The sequence below is a fragment of the Mastomys coucha genome, unplaced genomic scaffold (assembly GCF_008632895.1).
Source record: "Mastomys coucha isolate ucsf_1 unplaced genomic scaffold, UCSF_Mcou_1 pScaffold22, whole genome shotgun sequence".
NCBI classification, from domain to species: domain Eukaryota; kingdom Metazoa; phylum Chordata; class Mammalia; order Rodentia; family Muridae; genus Mastomys; species Mastomys coucha.
In genome coordinates, this window is record NW_022196905.1 from 177,805,152 (window position 1) to 177,823,645 (window position 18,494).

At 40.4% G+C, this 18,494-nt stretch overlaps 1 protein-coding gene and 1 long non-coding RNA gene across 6 annotated transcripts in view; one reads left to right on the top strand and one right to left on the bottom strand.

Annotated features, from left to right (window-relative positions):
• LOC116069164 overlaps positions 1 to 3,033 on the top strand; it is a 13,093-nt gene extending 10,060 nt beyond the window's left edge. Inside the window, exons 2-3 of the long non-coding RNA XR_004109880.1 lie at positions 1,534 to 1,747; positions 2,429 to 3,033. This is a non-coding gene — a long non-coding RNA (uncharacterized LOC116069164). The remainder of the gene's footprint in view (positions 1 to 1,533; positions 1,748 to 2,428) is intronic.
• Positions 1 to 18,494, bottom strand: part of Dlc1 (DLC1 Rho GTPase activating protein) — a 377,111-nt gene that overhangs the window by 183,887 nt on the left and 174,730 nt on the right. The window contains exon 6 of one of the 5 annotated variants that reach the window (XM_031339555.1): positions 3,353 to 17,375. The exons of the other annotated variants lie outside the window; for them this stretch is intronic. Within the exon in view, the coding sequence (XP_031195415.1) occupies positions 17,371 to 17,375 (5 nt within the window). The 3' untranslated portion in view covers positions 3,353 to 17,370. Of the gene's footprint in view, positions 1 to 3,352; positions 17,376 to 18,494 lie in introns of those variants that run through there. 5 annotated transcript variants of the gene reach the window in all.

Consider the following 18,494-nt stretch of genomic DNA (forward strand, 5'->3'; position numbering starts at 1 on the left):
GAATAAAATTGTTAGTGTTAATGAAAAAAAAAAAAAGAAAAAAAGAGGCGAAGCATTCAGAAGCCATTGGACTACTTTGAATGGCTCAGGGAACAATGGTCTCCCATGTTGTAGGTAAGGGCACCCACAGTGCAGGGGGACCATGTATTGGCCAGAAGCAGACTGCAGACAGAGAAGGGCAGCCGTGACTTCTCACAAGACCCCTCCTGGAAAGATGCATTTTTGGGAGGGGGTGGAATCTCTTCATTAATAGCTGTTACAAAACAGAACAAAAGTCACGGTAACCATTAAAGCAATTTGATGCCCACATGACTTTCTTGCCTCTTGAACTAGGTCTTAGAAAGCCTTTTCCCTGCTTTTCCAGTTGCTTAGTTAGCTTGGGCTTCTTGCTCTGTGAAGCTCTTCAGTGTGTGGCCGTTGGCTGGTTTGGGTCTAGATTGTTGTCAGATGTGAGCAGAGGAAAGAGAAGTCATTGAGAAGCTCCTTAGATTGCTCAATACTTTTCATATTTATTTGATGCTAGTGGTAAACAACTTCCAACTCATATTTTCACTGTGTTTTTGTCTAATTTTATTTTTATATTAATATCATTTCACAATTGTGTGACAAGCTAGAGTCATCTGAGAGGATGGAACCAAGTTGGGAAAACACCTCCATAAGATCTGGCCGTAGGCAAGCCTGGAGGACATTTTCTTAATTAGTGACTGATGGGGGCAAGGTCCAGCCTATTTCGGGCAGTGCCATCCCTAGGCTGGGGTCCTGGGTTCTATTAAAAAAAAAAAGAGTAAGCCATAGGGAGAAATCAGCAAGCAGCACCCCTCCATGACCTCTGTCTTTAGCTTTTGCCCAGCTTGACTTCCTGTCCTGACTCCCTTCACTGATGGACTATGATGTGAATGTGCAAGCCAAATACACCCTTTCCTCTCTAAAGTGCTTTTGGTCCTGGTGTTTCAGCCTAGCAGTAGTAACTCTAACTAAGACAATTATCCTTTAAAATGGTCTGGGTGGGGAAAAAAAAACCAGGTCCTTTGGGAAACCTCATTCTGAAGTAAATCTATAAGGTATCAAGAGACAGTGATGAGGACAAACAATTTTGTGAAGTTGTGAACCAGTCTCAGTGCTACAGTAGGGCGTTGACCATCTCTCAAAGGCCAGTGTGTTAAGATTATTTCCCAGGGTGGGTCTGTTGGGAGGCAGAGGAGCCTCTAGACATTGGACCTGGGGGGAGGGGAGGGGGAGGCTTTGAGTCATTACAGTTGCCCTTTCAGGGAGCTGTGGTATCTATTTCCCTTATTCATTCTGTACTTCCGGGGTCATTCCCACCACAATATCATGTGTCACCACAGACCCCAAACATTGACTGCTCATGTACAACTGCCAAAACGGCAAGCCCAAATTTGTAGGTCAGTTGATTTAGTATTGTGTTCCAGAAAGTGCGACTAACACCCTCTGGATCACACGAATACCATTGGCTCATTTTTTTTCTTTTTTTTCTTTTTCTCTCTTTCTTTCTTTTTTTTATTATTTACACAGCAGTGCTTCATTGGTAAGTACCATCAGCATTTCGAGTAGAGAAAGGAAAAACAGACTCTCAAGGAAACGGAAGTGGGTTTGCCTTTGGAATTTCATGCTGAATGAGTGAGCGAGTGAGCGCTTCACATCTGGCTCGAAGATGAGGTTGTCAATGATGCAAGAGCCCTGGAAGCTGAAATATTCAAAGAAAAAGAGGAACACGGCAGAGCTGGTGGTAGGAAGTGAGGTGGCAACCTTGCCACTTAAGTGGGAAGTGTCCTTATTTAAAGCAGACCTCTTTGCTGTAGCCATGCTGGGGCAAGTCACTAGCATTCTGTGAAAGGATTATTTGCTCTGAAGTCAGTTGGAAAAAATCAGAGTTCTTTAGATGCGGCTGCTCTCTTTAGTTCTCCACATTCATGCTATCTTTTCTGTATTCTAATGATGTCATTTGTTATTTGTGAGCGAAGAAATGGTTGCGTTATAATGATATAGAAATCAATTTTAACAAAACCTGTCACCCAAAACAGAAACATAGCTAGAAAATGTTCAGCTCTGTTCAGTCACTAATCTGATTTATGTACACACACACACACACACACACACACACACACACACACACACACTTTATAAATATAAAGTCCTTTATAAAAAGTGATGGTGATCATTATCAAATGGTTTCTGGTATGGTAAGATATCATTTAAAACAAACAGTTCCTGATTTTTAATTTTTCTTTTCTTTTCTTTACTTTTTTTAATGTTGCATACAAGAATAGGGATATCTAGACGTTGCAGTTGGGGTAATACCTCTGATTATAAGATTTAGCGTTCTTGGTAAAAGTTATACTAACTCTCCAAGGCCAGTTGAAGCTTGAAATGATCCTATTTCGCTCTCTCTTTTCCTCTCTGAATACAGGCTCTGGGCTCCAGCTGGCAGGCAGCAGGATTGCATCATGAAGCCATATGCCCTCCCACAGCCCCGACCTTGCCCATGCTTCCTTTGCCTAGCAATGCCTTAGATTATCCTTTCCAGTTTCAAGGCACCCATCCCTGTACAGGCTACAGCTTCTTCGGACAACTCCTGCTTATGTGACGACTCCCTCAGCTAAAATGTCCAGAGAATTTTACAGCTTAGTGCTCACCACTTATCTTGCTCGGCAGGCTGCCTTCACACCAAAGGGACGTGCTCTCAAGATGTAGAGGGAGGAAATCCTGAGACAACTAAACAAGCAAAGCAGGAAAGCAGCACATACCAACATCACTTACGCCCAGTGCGTTTCCCCTTATCACATCATTCAAGTGCAAGGCAGAGGAAGTGGGAGCTAAAGAGAATGGAGGGCTAATGTTGGCTGCACTGAGATCAAACTGGAGTAGGGAACATCGGTTCCATCAAGGGGAAGCTGAAGCATGCGGCCTCCCTAAAGAACACAGAGTGTATTTGGATTTATGGAATGTTTGCTCTGTATCCCTGGGCTGTTTCTATGGTGACTAGATTGGGAAGATGATGCTCCTAGTGCCTTTTCCCCACCTGTGTCTGAGTATCTTTGGTCCTGTCACCCTTTGTTTTACTCTGAGGGATTCAATCCTTTTCTTATCATGCTCTCTAATGTTACCGAGGGTCAAACACCTACTTCATCGTCTTACAAAGCCCAGGATCCCTATTGCATTGGTGCTTGGTAATAATATTCTCTGGGCTGCTCCATGATGTAAAGAATTTAGGTCTGAAAGAAGAAAGGGTGCACATGCAGGGCTGCAGGGAAATTTACATGTAGAACAAGAACATTGTTCCCATAGATACGGACTCACTGAACGTTAGTGCTGGTGCAGTGTGACATCCACACCCTCCTTCTATCCCCACCATATTGTCTATGGACTTACTACTAAAACCTTAAAAGGTGTTCAGTTTCACAGACTGAACCACTTCACTAAAGATAATATAAATATATAGCTAAAGACAAAGGTAAATGTGTGCCACATAAGCCACCCATGATCATTCTCTCTGTTGAATAAGCTTGTACCTATGTATCTTACTTCCTTCACTTCGACTGTAGGCACTTTATGTGCAGTGTGCCACATACATTTATAATATGGGGTTTAGTAGACATATTTTGTAATAAGATAGAATCTTTTAGTAGCTATCCAATATCATGACAATTTGTTTGAATCTTTTGAAGGATTTTGTTACAAAGTAGCCATTTTGAAGCAAACATTAAAATTGTGTATGTATGGAGGAAGATGGAGGCCACAGCTGGGACAGCAGCCAACCATTCTCACCCCTCTGTGTTAATTAAAAACCCTCTGGAGAGTGCATTGATATTTGTGACTTCTAGACCCAAGAAATCTGGAGTGGTAAGCATGGAAGGTTCCAGAAATGGTTTTTGTTTCTTAAAGCAAGTATTTTCCAAAATTAGGACAAACTTTTTAAAGATATTTTTTTCTATAAAAGATATCATTTTCCTTTTACTCAGATAATTATTGAGCAGTATTTATGAGAAGAGGGATGTTTGATTAATGAATTGTTTCTGTCAGATTGGCCTGTAGGCCTGTCCGTGGGGGCATTTTCTTGATGGAGAAGGGTCTAGTCCACTGAGAGAAGATCCATCCCTGGGGTTCCTCAGTTGAAAGGTAGCTGAATAAGTTAGAGGAAGCCGGCCAGTAAGCAGTGTTCCTCTGTGGTCTCTCCTTCCTGCTCCAGGTTCCTGCCCTGAGCTCTTGTCCTAACTTGTTAGATGATTGACTAGATCCTATACGTAAGATAAACCCTACCTTCCCCAAGTTGCTTTTGGCCAGTGTTTTATCACAGCAATGGAAAGCAAATTAACACAACAATAGAGAAAATATATTCTAATAATGATAAAAAAAAGGGCCTAGAGGGGTAAGCACTGTATGATGTATTAATTAATAGTGTTTTAAGGGACATAAAAGGTACTGATTTCTACATAGGGGAGATCCTGAGAGGGTTCAAAGACTAGGCAAATATGGAATTTTAGATGTGGTAAACAGACAAGTTTATGAAACATAAAGGCCAGAGGCTGGGGTGGAGAGTGTGGGGTGTAGAGAGGTGAGCATCCTGTATAAGAGTCGAAGGGGATAGCTCTGTGGGAGAAGCAGCATCGATGAGTGACTGGCACTGGAGCCTGTGCGCCAATACATCTTCAATGACATAAGATCTCCAATAGGAAACATAAAGCCAAAGAGGAACGGACAACCCAAAGACCAATGCCATGTAACTGACTTAAGGCTTAGGAATAGCAGCCATTTTCTTAATTATACAGGATGACAGTTAAGTACTATGAAACCAATATCCAACCTTACTTTACATGCTTTGCGACATTTAATAACACTCGAAATAAGTGAAATCAAAACTTTGGATCAGAAGATTAAACATGAATAATGAACCAATTAAAATAAACACCAAAGCACTGTGCCTAAGGGAATTCTAAAACAGAATCCTTAGGGTTAGTCAGATATTTACGATTATTGACATCTATGTAGGACCAGACACTGAGAGAAATAAGACAAAAGTTAAATTTGGGTGCATCATAAAACAACAACAACTACAAACTCCAAAAAACAAAACAAAACAACAACAACAACAACAAAAACCCAACCAGCAACAAGAAGAACACCCCCAAAAACTAGTAGGAGGAAGTCTCCTGCCTGCCTCCCTCTTGAAAACAACAAAACAAAACAAACTGTGAAACTCCAGGGTTAAGTAGTTTTACTAAAGAAAATAGCGAAGTAGCTGAAGTCATGGGAAATGGTGAAGAACGAAGAACGAGCAAGGGGCTGAAACCCCAGCAGATGGAGCAAAGAGTTTCCAGATGTGCAGCTTTGTCTATGGATCAGCGCACCAGCGTGGCTTACTCGGGCTCTAGGAGGAACGACTCAAGAAGTGTTCCTTGCTCACTTCTGCCTGTAATCGAACTATACTTACTTTGCTGAAATTTCATAAGTCGTTTCCTGCAGGGAAATGTCTCTCATTCTGTAATCTGAATCTGAGGCGCTGTAATCTGAATTCTGATTCAGAGAGCTGGAGTCTTTTTCTAGACTCGAATGCCTGGCGGTGCTCAGGCATTTTGTACAGTTTTGTACATTTTGTACAGCTCAACTTTTGTACAGTTGTCTATACATCTCCGTTTGCAAGGACACTTTGAATGTGTCCATCCTGTCTCTCTTCTAGCCTGTATCACTTGCATGTGCGCATGCCAGTGAGCATGTGGGTGTGTTTAACTTTTGTTGCTGTAGACCTTCTAGGAAAACAGCTGGAGATTAGCTGCAGAATGGTTAAGTCCCATCTCAGAATCGGGTTTACAAAGTCACACTGAGATGACCCCCTCTCCCTCCCTATTTATTTATGAGATAAGGTTTCCTGTAGCTACTGCTTGCCTTGTATTCATCGTGTGGTCAAGGATGACCTTGAACTTCCGGGTGTCCTGCCTCCAGCTCCTGAGTGTTGCTGGGACATGTGGCGCCACAAACATTCCTGTGTTTGATCCCTAGACCTTTCTGCATGCAAGGCAGGCATGCATAGTACTAACATGGCTACATCCCCAGCCTCAGCCACCACTACATTTTAAAGGGCCTAAACTTGTTGCACCACAGTATTATAAAACAATGGGAGGTTTATTGCAATGTTAAGTTGGCTCATTGATCCACTAAAATCACGAAAATAAGAGAAATCTTTTATCTGCTGGGTTACCTGGGCAATCCTCTTTCCCAGCAAAGGGAAGCTCCCCCTTATACCATTTCAACTGGAAGGGAGCCTCAGGAAGAAATAGTAACAAAAAGAAAATCCAAGCCCGGTTGAGCAGATGGCATAATTGGTGAAGTGCTTGCTATGCAAACAAGGAGCTCTGAGTCTGTTTGACCAGCACTCATACAAAAGCTGGGTATGGTGCCAAATTTCTATGACCCCAGTGCGGGTGGCCGGGCTGTGTGAAGACAGGCTAATCCCAGGGTAGCCAGTTTAGCAAAATCTGAGACACCCTGTCTCAAAATAAAAAAAATCTTGAGAGCATCTGAAGAGGACAATGAATTTTACATGCATGTTTGCACACACATGACCACGCACGCACATACACACACACTCCACACACTACAGATACACCCTCCCACAATCATAGCTGGCGATGGTGGCCCATGCTTGTCCTAGCATGAAAGATTCTGTTTTAGAAAAACCCACATGTTGAAATCCTGATTTAACTGAAAGAGATAGATCGATAGATGATAGATAGATAGGTAGGTAGGTAGATAGATAGATAGATAGATAGATAGATGATAGATAGGTAGATAGGTAGATAGATTGATGTGTTTAAGGTTCGTAGGTAGAAGAAAACACTACAGAAATGTTTCCACATAAGTATATTCTTTCATTAAAGGACAAATTGCATAGAATATCTCTAAAATATTCAGAGTTTTTCTCTTGAAGAGTTTTTTACTTGTAAATCTGTACTAAGTACCACATTCATATTTTTGGGTTATAATTTTCCTAGATAAACCCACTTAATTATATTGTTTATATTCCTCCTTCTTGTGAGCTTACAGCATTAGGTATTATTGCTTACTATATAAATATTTAATTTTTATGAGATAATATGAATGTATAGTGTACTGAAAATGTAAAATTACTGGGAGCAGTGGCACTGTAATGAAATTACAATGTAGATTTAAAACAGAGCAGTTTCCTGGGATACAATTAAATTGTTTTCAAAGACATAGAAAATAAGAAACCATTTACTTGCTGAAGAGGAAAAAGGAAAGTCCAGATCTTATAAGCAGGTATGGTGCTGCTGACTTGGTTAAATGTCACTGAAAGAAGATGAAATGGAAAGATATTCAATGTGCTAAACCATGATTTTGATGCAGAAATATGATTTCTGCCACATAGAAGACAGTATCTTTGTGAAAATTTATTATCAAGCATTCACTATATGCTCAGATGATGTTAGATCTTGTGAGAATAGAAAAATAGAAAAATAGAAACTGGTTCTTTACTGTGGCTAAATGTGTCATAACACATTGTGAGACCCAGAGTATACTCATTATGGTACATATTTAGACTGAAAACATGCATATTAGATATGGGAAATGATGTAAAATTTCAGAGAGAGATAAGCACCAGGACTCTCAGAGACAGATAAACCATAATTACCTAGTCATAGAAATTTGGGGATGGATGTCTAAGCATCCAGGTATACAGAATTCATTTGTATTGTATCCAACAAAGAAAGCCAAGCGGGTAATGATCCAGACTGGTTCTGCTGGTGCGACAGTGGCCTCCCAAGAATTGGAGCTGACAGCCAGAGACAAACAGTCCATATTTTAGATGTTCCAAATACTGTGATGCAATCTTGCTGTTCTGTTCTCTCCTACCTGGAATGTGAACCATTCCCGACCAGCATATTTACATTGTACACACTAGACCTTGTTTGCTACTGAATAGTTTATGTCTAGAAAAAAAAAAGCAAAGTATATAGGGGATTCTATACTCTCTACTGTTTCAAACATTCATTAGAGGTTGTGCATATAGTCTCTATGGGTAAGAGACTACTATATACTCACAATGAAGTATTCAGCACCTAAAAGAAGTTACTAACCCATGACAAGCTTGGAGGGGCTTACAAGAATATCACTCAGTGCCTCATGCCACCATGTCCTCTGTTTTGTGGAATAGCACACTTTGAACCGCGCTCCCTACTCAATATTGCTGTGCTCCTCACTCAATATTGCTGTCAACTTAATCCGGCAGTGAAGAAAGAAGTGATTCTTTATTACCTCAGTTTCTTCTCAGTGCCCAGCACCACATTTAGTAATGTTTCAAATGATAATTTGGAGGCTATTGTATGTAAGAGTAGAGCAAACAAAACATTCAAGCAAGATCACAAGCCATCTAGGATGAGGGACATAGACAACTGGTTTAGGGAAGGTCTGCATACTACAGCTGTAACATTCCCAACAGTGTGAAATTAATTTGGGCATTGGTTATGAAGGGAGATGTCACAGTGAGTCCACAGTAAGTCTTTGGAGGGACAGGGAAGAGAATTTCTAGGAGGGAAACAGGAGTCCGAAGGACAAGGCAGATGAAGAATATTCAGGGGGAAAAATGTGAAATCGCTACCATGACAACAGCAGAAGGTGCATGTTAGAAGAGGAAGGTCAGAAAGGAAGGGAAAGGCCAGATTATGGAAAACTGGATTTATCAGCTCAGGTGTCTTGGCATTTAAGCATTTGATGCAGCCACAGTTTGACCCTGGGTCCCTTAGGAGCTTCACTGAGTCTTGGCTCTTCCTTCCCTCTGATGTAGGACACAGACAGGCACTTCTCTAGCAGGGAAGCTGGATAATTAAGTAAATGTTTGCCTGCTGAGCATCTACCACAATGCAAGCATGCTGCTGGTTAAACCATTCTATCATTTATGAACACACACCGACTCAAGCATCTGCTAGGATACTGTTCTCAGAAGTACAGGGGAAAAAATGTCTCCTTTCAGGAAATCACAGGGCAGTGGGAAAATACTTGATGGATACATCCAAGCAAAGCACTGACTTAAAGTATAGGATGACTGAAGAAGCCATGAGCTGGGCTGTTGTCCCTCACTCACCCTTTCTTAAATCCATAGGAAAGAATGGAGTGAACCTTCCCATTAAGGGGGATATTACAACATGAGCCTTTGGGAGTCATTGGGATGTGTTTTCTGAGGAAGCCCGTGGTTGGGAAATTTTGAAAGCAAACACATTGCCCTGCTGTGACAGCTGAATGAGGCTCCTTAGCGACCATTTTGGTTAGAGAATTAGGACCCAATAGCTTCCCTTATCCAGAATCCAGTCTTCCTCTGGTTAATTTTCTAGACTGTCTGCACTCAATAGCAAGAGGAACACCAGCTTTTAATTGAGCATCAAGTAAATTCATTTTTTTTAAAATGACAATTCATGATTTTCCTCTTAGATAGAACATATGCCAAAGTCTTGTCTTAATCCTTCAACACAAATGGTCATTAACCCAGTGGAAGAGATGATGATTTCAATCTCTTGCCAAATGTAAAACAAATCAAAATTATTGTAGCCAATAGATGCTAAATAAGGGAAGAATTTGTAGGTTATTTCATCTCCAAAAGGTCAAGGTCATCTTTGTTATGTGTAACTTCCAAATTAAATCCACCTTCCAGAGAAAGCACAGTCAATGTATAAATTTTCTTGTATGCATCTCTCTCTATATATTCATACCATTAATAAAACTAATTGAATAACTGCCCATGTGTGAGAAATTCTACAAAGTCAATTAAAGAACACCCAAGGGAAGACCTTTGAAAGTTAAACTCAATGAAAGTTCTTCTTTTGTGTTCTAAGTAAAGTGGAACAAAGGTGCCTTTTGTATTGATCATTCTCCAGGAAAGATAAGAGTGACATGTTATTTTTTCTATAGCTGAAATGTTAGTGACAGTTGCTCTGGTTAGTTTTCTGTCAGGTTGGCATCGTTAGAGTTATTTCAGAAGAAGGAACCACAGCTGAGAAGATGCTTTCATCCAACTGGCCTGTAGGCAAGACTGTCAAGCATTTTCTTCATTAATGACTAACATGGCAGGGTCTGGACCATTATGTGTGATGCTACCCATGAGCTGCTGGTCCTGGATGTATAAAAATATAAACGGAGGAGCAAGCCAGGAGGAGCAAGCCAATAAGCATTGCTCCTTCATGGCCTCTGTCCCATCTCCTGATTTGACCAGGTTCGTACCTTGAGTTCCTGCCTTTGCTTTCCTTAGTGAACTGTGTCTTGGAATATGTAAGCCAAACAAACCCTTTTCTTCTTTCTAAGTTGCTTTCCCCCTACCTCCATCCCCATTAGGCCCCAGCAACAGAAAGCAAAATAAGTGTGGTGGTTTGAATAGGTTTGACCACCATAGACTCATGTGTTTGAATGCTTGGCCCATGAAGAGTGCCATTATTAGGAGGTGTGGCCTTGTTGGAGGAAGTGTGTCACTGTGGGGTAGGCTTTGAGGTTTCCTTTGCTTAAGCTCCACCCAGCATGGAAGACAGTGCCCATCTGCTGCTTACAGATCAAGATGTAGAACTCTCAGCTCCTTTACCAGCCCCATGTCTGCCTAGACTCTTCCATGTTTTCTTCCATGATGATAATGGACTGAACCTCTGAAAGCATAAGCCAGCCCCAGTTAAATGTCTTCTTTTATAGGAGATGCTGTAGTCATGGTGTCTCTCACAGGAATGGAAACCCTAACTGAGACAGTAAGACACTGATTAAAACACTGAAGTACAAAAGTCTTTCATCTGCCCATGTTGGTAGTTCTCAGTTACCTCTTCATATCACTGTCCACAGGGCTTTTTCAGAAAAGAGATATTAACTTTGTCAAATACCATGAAGAGTCCTGCTTATCAATATACTGGCAATTAACCAACTTCCCACAGGAATCTCTTGCTTAGTCTGCCAAATAAGCAGACTTTTCCAAAAAATATTTTTAATGCATTTTCTCTGCCATGCTGTATGTCAGCGATGAAATGGGAGGCACAACTTTCCATCATCGTGACAATACCCATAAAGGCAATTTAAATGGAGGGAGAATTGATTTTGGCTCATGCTTTTAGAGACTACATTCCAAGGTCAGTTGTGTCTACAGCTTTGACCCTGGGATGAGATGGAATCTCAGGATGGTGGAAGTTTGTGGCAGAGACTGGCTCAGATCATGGCATCTAGGAAAAAGAGGAGACAAGAGGTGGCCAGAGTAGGAATACCCTTCAGTGGCATGCCTCCAGTGACAAACTTCTTAACCAGGGTCCTGAATTCCACAGTTCTACTGCCTTTCAATAGTTTCCTAAAATTTTGAATTTGTGTTAGTGGATTAAACTGTTAGCTAGATCAGAGCCCTCATGGTCCAATCATGTCTACAAACTCTTCATAGATACATAGAGCCCTGCTCTGCTACATCCCTATAAGACATTACAGTCATCTCTTATCTAATTACATTTGCAATTATGGTGGAAGGAGCTTTATAAATTCATAGACAGAAATACATCTTAATACTAAATACTGAAATAAGAGTATAACCAAGTCGGACCTTCAGGTGAAGACCTGGGGGTGGAATATTTCCATGTAGGATACAGCAGATGAAGCAGACAGAACTTAATAGACAATATCTATCAGTATTGATTGAAATATAAAGGGCAAAAAAATAGATATAATAAATTTGTTTTACTTAATCATCAATAAACTAAAAATAGAAACTAAGAAACACTTAGAAACTATATTTAAAATATACTGTAGTCAAGAATTTGGCATTTAAGAGTAGAATACACACATACACACACACACACACACACACGTTAAAGGAATTTCTGATACCTGGAAGCTAATGTATTTCTTCTCAATAGCCCACTCAGACACAGCCAACTTTTCATGGATGAGTTTACATTAGGTTTCAGAGAAACTGTGAAGTTATGTGTGGGCATACCCTAAATTCTTTCCTGCATAAAAAAGCAGGAAAGCAGAGACCATAAAACTTTAAAAAAAATGCAGCAAATGAGTATTTATATGCTATTTGTATAAAAATAGCTTAAGTCATTTTTCTGAGAGTGAAAGTGGGTAGAGAATTTGGAACTTTGACTAGAGCTGAGCCCAGCCAGATAGAGGCAATGTTTAGATCCTATGGACACTCAGCAAGCAGGCAGGGGCCTTTGCAGTCACAGGAATAACTTCACTTAGAACTAGAAGATTCTACAGTGGACTTTGACAGCAGCACAGAGATTTAAGCAATTGCAGATTTTCAATGTATTTTCAGTGTATTCATGTATTTACTAAACATCAAACACGTAGAGTAATGCCAGGCTCTGGGATGCAGAGCTGAATGAAACAAAATTCTGTCTTTCAAGATGCTGGTAGTTTATTTGGTACAGGGGAGAGAAATTAAACTAATGGCTATTGGTATTAAGCTGGATACAGGAAACAGTGAAGTTTTGCAAAGAATTCTGAATAGGTGGCCCTTTTATTTTTTTTTCCAATCAAAGCTAGCTTGGAGATTCTCACACTGATAACTGGTAACAACTATCTCTGATAATCAGACCCGGAAAAAGGGCAAGTGTCTTTTTATTTTAGTTTTTTTTGGGGGGGGGTTGTCTTTTAAAAATATTCATCTGGATTTCCCTTTTTACTGATCAAAGGCTGCCAAGGAAATTAATACCAAATGGCACTCAGTCTGGGTTTTGTTCTTTACCGTGTTTACAAGGAACATGGACTGAAACCACAGAAACCCCGATTTCTCTTCTCACCCCTTTGTCACAAAGCAGTGTTTGTTTGTTAGCTTTCTGCCTTGCTCACCACAACACTAAGTTTGCAGAGAGTTTGCGGCTCCACTCTATCGTTTTGAAAGATAGCTTTCACAAGAGATCCAGACGGGATTATTCATTATCTTGATTTTTAGCATTTTTATGGCCAACCAAATAACCTCAAGGCAGGAGAACAAACATTCTAAGAAAAACAACCAAGGACTCCAGCCAAAGTTAGATTCAAAGTCATTTCTCCTCAATGGTACCCTTTACTCATTCACGTGGGGTAGATCTCCAGCTACCACCGTTAATTAATTACTTGGCTGAGATGTCTGGCAGGGACAAAGGAGGAAGGAGAAAGTTAAACACCAATTTTAGAAGGGTGTTAACTCTCATCACTGATATTGAACTGTAAGCCTTTTTGTGATTACAATTGTTTGATTGAACAGGTTTCCACAACACCCACAAGGAAGCCGATTTTTCTGGTTTCATGGGACACAAAGATAGCATTGTTGACTAAGACAGGCTTGGAGAAGAGAAGAGGATAACTAAGGAAGATAGGGGAAACAGCAGAAAGCACACAGCCTGTTCCTAGGAGCAGGGGCCAAAGGCTGGCTCTGCCTGGATAATGACTCACTAAGGAGGTGATAATTTTGTCCGATCTAATAAACTGCAACAGACTAGGGGATAGTGCCATGTCGGCTGAGCACACTGGGCACAGATGACTGTGTGAGCTCACAGAAGGTGTTTTGAGATTGAATTTTAGCATGAGACACTTCATCACAAACTGTGGTACTCTTCATGCGTACCCCAAGAGTTCATTTTTGTGACGAAATTGTACCTCTTTCTAAGCTACATCATGTTTCTGTAATAGCAAGCGTTCAAACTCACTGGCATAAATTTATTTCTCCTCCACTGGATTTAATGTAAGTATTTTATTTATAATGAAGAAAAACAACCTTTACCTTTTTTCCCCCCAAATTGGACATCTTTCAGTTTCTAACTCAGTTCGTATCTACCATCCCTCTTTTACTTATTTATATTTTTTTTTAATAAGAAAAGTTTATACTTCATATTAAGGCAGAAGGAGAGAAATAAAAAATTAGAAGGCATTCTCTGGTTAAATGTGGTGACTCTAGTTGGGTCCACCAACCAAAAATCAACCATCCTCTCATCCACCCAATCAAAGGCATAGAGAGAAAAAAAAATACATACACACATATATATATAATACTAGTATATATGTTTAAGTGTATGTAATATATAATATATACATGTATAAATGTACACACACACACACACACATATCAATTAAGTTCCTAGTGGGAAGCAAATGGCTCATTGGGTTCAACTGCACGGAATTTAATTAGAGAACATTATAATAGCCATAGGGAGGGTCTGGAGAGATGCTCAATGGTTAAGAGCTGTGCTGCTCTTGCAGAGGACTCAAGTTTGCTGGGGTTTATGGGGGTAGCTCAAGACTGTCTGTCACTCCAGTTCCAGGAGATCTAAACCCTGGCCTTTCAGGACATCTGCACTCATGAGCACATATCCCAAAACACAGACACACATATCCACATAATTAAAATAAATCTATAAAAAGCAGGGAAACCTGTTCTGGACAGCATTGAAGAATTCCATTGAAAAGTGGAGCCTCCAGTGAGAGTGATGGCAGAGTTTGGGCTGAGGACCCATGCAATATAAGGGCAGGCAGGAGCAGCTGGATACTCTGTGAGTCTGGTTTCTGGGTAGACAGCATCTTAATAACACTACCTGATTGAGTATACAGGGTGATTAAAGAAAAATAAACAAAGTGGAAATACACACTCCTCAGGGACTAATCTTTTCTAGATATTGAATGGTAAGATATAGATACTCATAAGAGAGGATTTCAGTCTCAAAGAGAAGATAATTTCTAGAGGGAGGCTAAAAGGTGACCAACTGGGCCTGTACTGCAAACAATAAGATAACTGAATCAGCTCAGATTTGTGAAGAGAATAATCTCTCTTCTACAAGGGCAGCTATGTAGATAGCTGTTAGGTGGTGTCCTGAGGATGCAATACACAGACAGCGGTGACATAGCTAGTGCACTAGCTCTGAGGCCCAGTGCACAGTGGTTATGTGCACGACGGAAAGAATGAGCTATGCCTTTAGAACTCACTGTGCACCAGGCTTCCTTGCTTACAGCAAGAACATGGCGGTTTTTTATTTACACTGGTAATGAGAAGAATGAGGAAGTTGCATAACTTGCTGAAGGCTACACAGATAGGGAGCAGATGTACTAGAGAAGATACCAGCGGCTCAAGGCTCCGTCTCTGTGGTTTTCTTTTTTGTTGCTTTGTTTTGTTTTGTTTTGTGTGTGTGTGTGTGTGTGTGTGTGTGTGTGTGTGTGTGTGTGTATGTGGAGAGGGGGTAGCTCTTGATTTTTTTTTTTTAAAAGATTCCAAACGTGGCTGTTGCTGGGGTTGTAACCCACCATTGGGTCCCCTGGGCCCATTCTCTAGGTGAACACACTGGGTGACTAATGAAGATAATGAAAATATCATAGGTTAAGAAACACAAAATATGCTGATACTTGTGTGGTTTGAGTCTCATTCTTTTATGAACGATTTGGTTGGTCCTAAGAATACACGTTCTGACCTAGGCCCCTATAAGCAGTTTTAGTATGATACTTTTCCTAGGAAGTTTTGAACAAGGTGCTAAGGAAATGCTCTGTTGGGAAGAGCAGGATGCTAACTTGCAGAAGTTACTCTCCAAGTGTCTGAGTTCCTACAGGCAGACTCTGAATTGTTATCACAACTAGAGTTTTATGGCTCTAATAGGATACGCAGAAGACGTAGCGGATCAGTAAGTACTTATGGGATTACTGCACAGCACGGTGTTTCAAGTGTTCGCCTCGGAGGTTTGGTCCTTGGGAGAAAGAACAGCAGGCATACTTATTGTTGGGAAAGCTCAGCAGCGCTGATGGGAATGGAGGATGGCTAAGACCACCGGGAGCAACCCAAGGCTATGCAAGAGTGAGGGTGCATGGCCACTACAAGTGATTTTGTTTAGAGACTCAGTAGGCTTCAGCTGGCTTGGATGAAAGGTCACACAAGTTAAAGATAGACCTACTTAGTAAGGAACAATAGGCTGCCTTCATTTAGCAAGGAAAAAAAAAAAGAAAGAGAAAGAAAAAAAAAGGCAGGCCTTAGGGTGGATAGGAAGTTTTAATCCTGTTAAAGAAGTCAATTACCCAGGAAGACTGGGTAAGCCTTTGGCTTTATTGTAGCACTTCTCCTCAGTGGGAACTTAAAACCAGAGGGTTGTAGAGCTAGGAGCGAAGAAAGTCACATTCATAGACTCAGGATGTTTTCCACAGAATATGGCAAGCTTAGAAAGAGAAGAGTTAGACACAGACACTCTTGCACAACTTTTGAAGTAAATAGTATTCTCATTTTGACCATATGACCTGATGCCATTATTCACAGACTATTCAAATAGAAGGGATTACCTTGACAGGTGAACTCACTAACTTTTAAACAATCTCTTTCTTACATTCATATTTTCAATAAAAATTCTATTTCCTTATAAGCACAACGCTTTGTCCAGGAATTTATAAAGTAAAATTTATTTCGGAATACATCACAAGCATGTAAATGTTTTAATGTAGATAAGGATGAATTCAACAGGAATGTGATATGGGACATTCATGTGCCTGAGAAAGGCAAGGTAATATATTTCAGCTGGTTCAATTCTTCAGCAAGATCTTATGAAAAGCCATGAACTCAGACTATCAACTTCTTTCCTCTGTCTGTTTTAAATTTACATTGCATGTATGTATGTATATATGTATATATGTATGCATTGTGTGTGTTCCTCCACATGTGGAGGTCAAAAGAAAACTTCTGTCCTTCCATATGGGTCCGGAAGATTAATCTCTGGTCATCAGACTTGGTGGTAATGCCTTTACTGGCTGACACCACTTGCTGACCCCTTTTATTCATTTACTGCAGCAAGCTTTCTTTCTGTAATCCTCAGACTGGTCTGGAATTTGCTATGTAGTCTAGGTTTTCATTGAATTCACAGCTGTCCTCTTGCATCATCTTTTCAGCTAATTATGGGACTGTACCACCACACCTCCCTCCCCCCTCCTACCTAAACATGCATATATTGAGGTAGGGTTTTGTTAAGTAGCCCAGGACTGCACTGAATCCGTGAACCTCTATCCTATGCCTTTCTACATCCAGCATGCACCACCATGCAGTCCGTCAACTTTGAAAAATTTGCTTTCTTAATATTAATCACAAATATTAGAAAAGTGTGGTAGTCAATTTTGTGTTTCTTTCTGTTGCAGAGAAGGACGATGCACTCTGCTTATGCGGTGCTGAATCCTGAGTTATAACAGCATTTTTGAAATATCCAAGAAATGACACAATGAAGCACTCCTCCATGTCCATGTGACATCATTTAAGAGGAAGAGGAAAGAGTGAGCGTTTCTCTATTCCATCTCCTCAGACAAGTGAATTCCTTCCCTTCTTCCTCTCCCTACCAGTCAACAGTTTACACCTGAATGTTTCTCTTGGGAGAACGAAAGAATTTGCTGTTATTCTGGAAAAAAAGGACAACATTGTTATACACTTTGTTTAAATCACAGCTAGTCTAGGGAATGTCAAAGAATGCCACAACCCCAGACAAAGTAGGGGCCTAAGGTGCTTTGTTAAGATGTATATGCACACATTTAACCATTTAGCTCTTGTTTAACTAGACAGCCCAGTAAAGTCTGTGTGAAGACGTGCTGTGGCTTCACAACTTACTTTAAACTCATCCAATGCCAGTAGGTGTAGTTAGTCTGTATGACCAGAGCCCATTCATCACAGACTTTTATTGTTCCTTCATAGAAGCTTGAATCCACTTTAATCATTTCCTCCTACTCTGAAGGAAAATTCAGCTCATAGAGTTAAAGAGCTTAGATCTCTGTGTGAAAACTTCCTAGCTACAAAACAAGATCCTGATAAGAAAAGATGAGCGTCCCCTATTCATATATGAAGAAGATGGCAAGATGGCTCTGCCTCCCAAACTTATATTCCGGAACTCATATAGTAGGAAGAGAAAACCTGCTCCCATACACTGTCTTCTGATTCCCATATCCATGCCATGGTATGTTCTCTTTCTTCCGCCAAACAAATACATAAATAAATATGAGTAAATAAAAACTCATACCCCACAAGTCCTAAACTCACTACAGAACTTGAAGTCACAATTTCTTTTGGTTTGACACAACTTGCCTTCTCTCTCTTAAACATCACAGGTCTATGAACTAAATGATGTCACATGTCTGTAAATGAAATGTGATGCTTCAAGTCCGCGGTGCACATTCTAACTGGATCTGCTTGTCCTTTTGTCTTTATTTCCTTTAGGTTGAACACAAAAGACAATATTGAGAAAGGCCAAAAGATTTTAAGGCAGGAAGTTCTACCAATTCCGTACTGATTTCTCTTATTTTCAGACCCCTCACCAATTCTTTCCCATTTCCCAACAATCCTGTGGAATACTTATAAGCATCCCAGGGTATGAAAAGCAACACCGTTTTTTGCCATCAGTTTCTTCCTAGCTACATTCAATCATGTACTCTCTATTTTATCCATCAAGAACCTCTATTTCTGAATACTGAACAAGCTACTTGATAATAAACACTTGATAAATACCAACAATCAAATTTCAAAGACC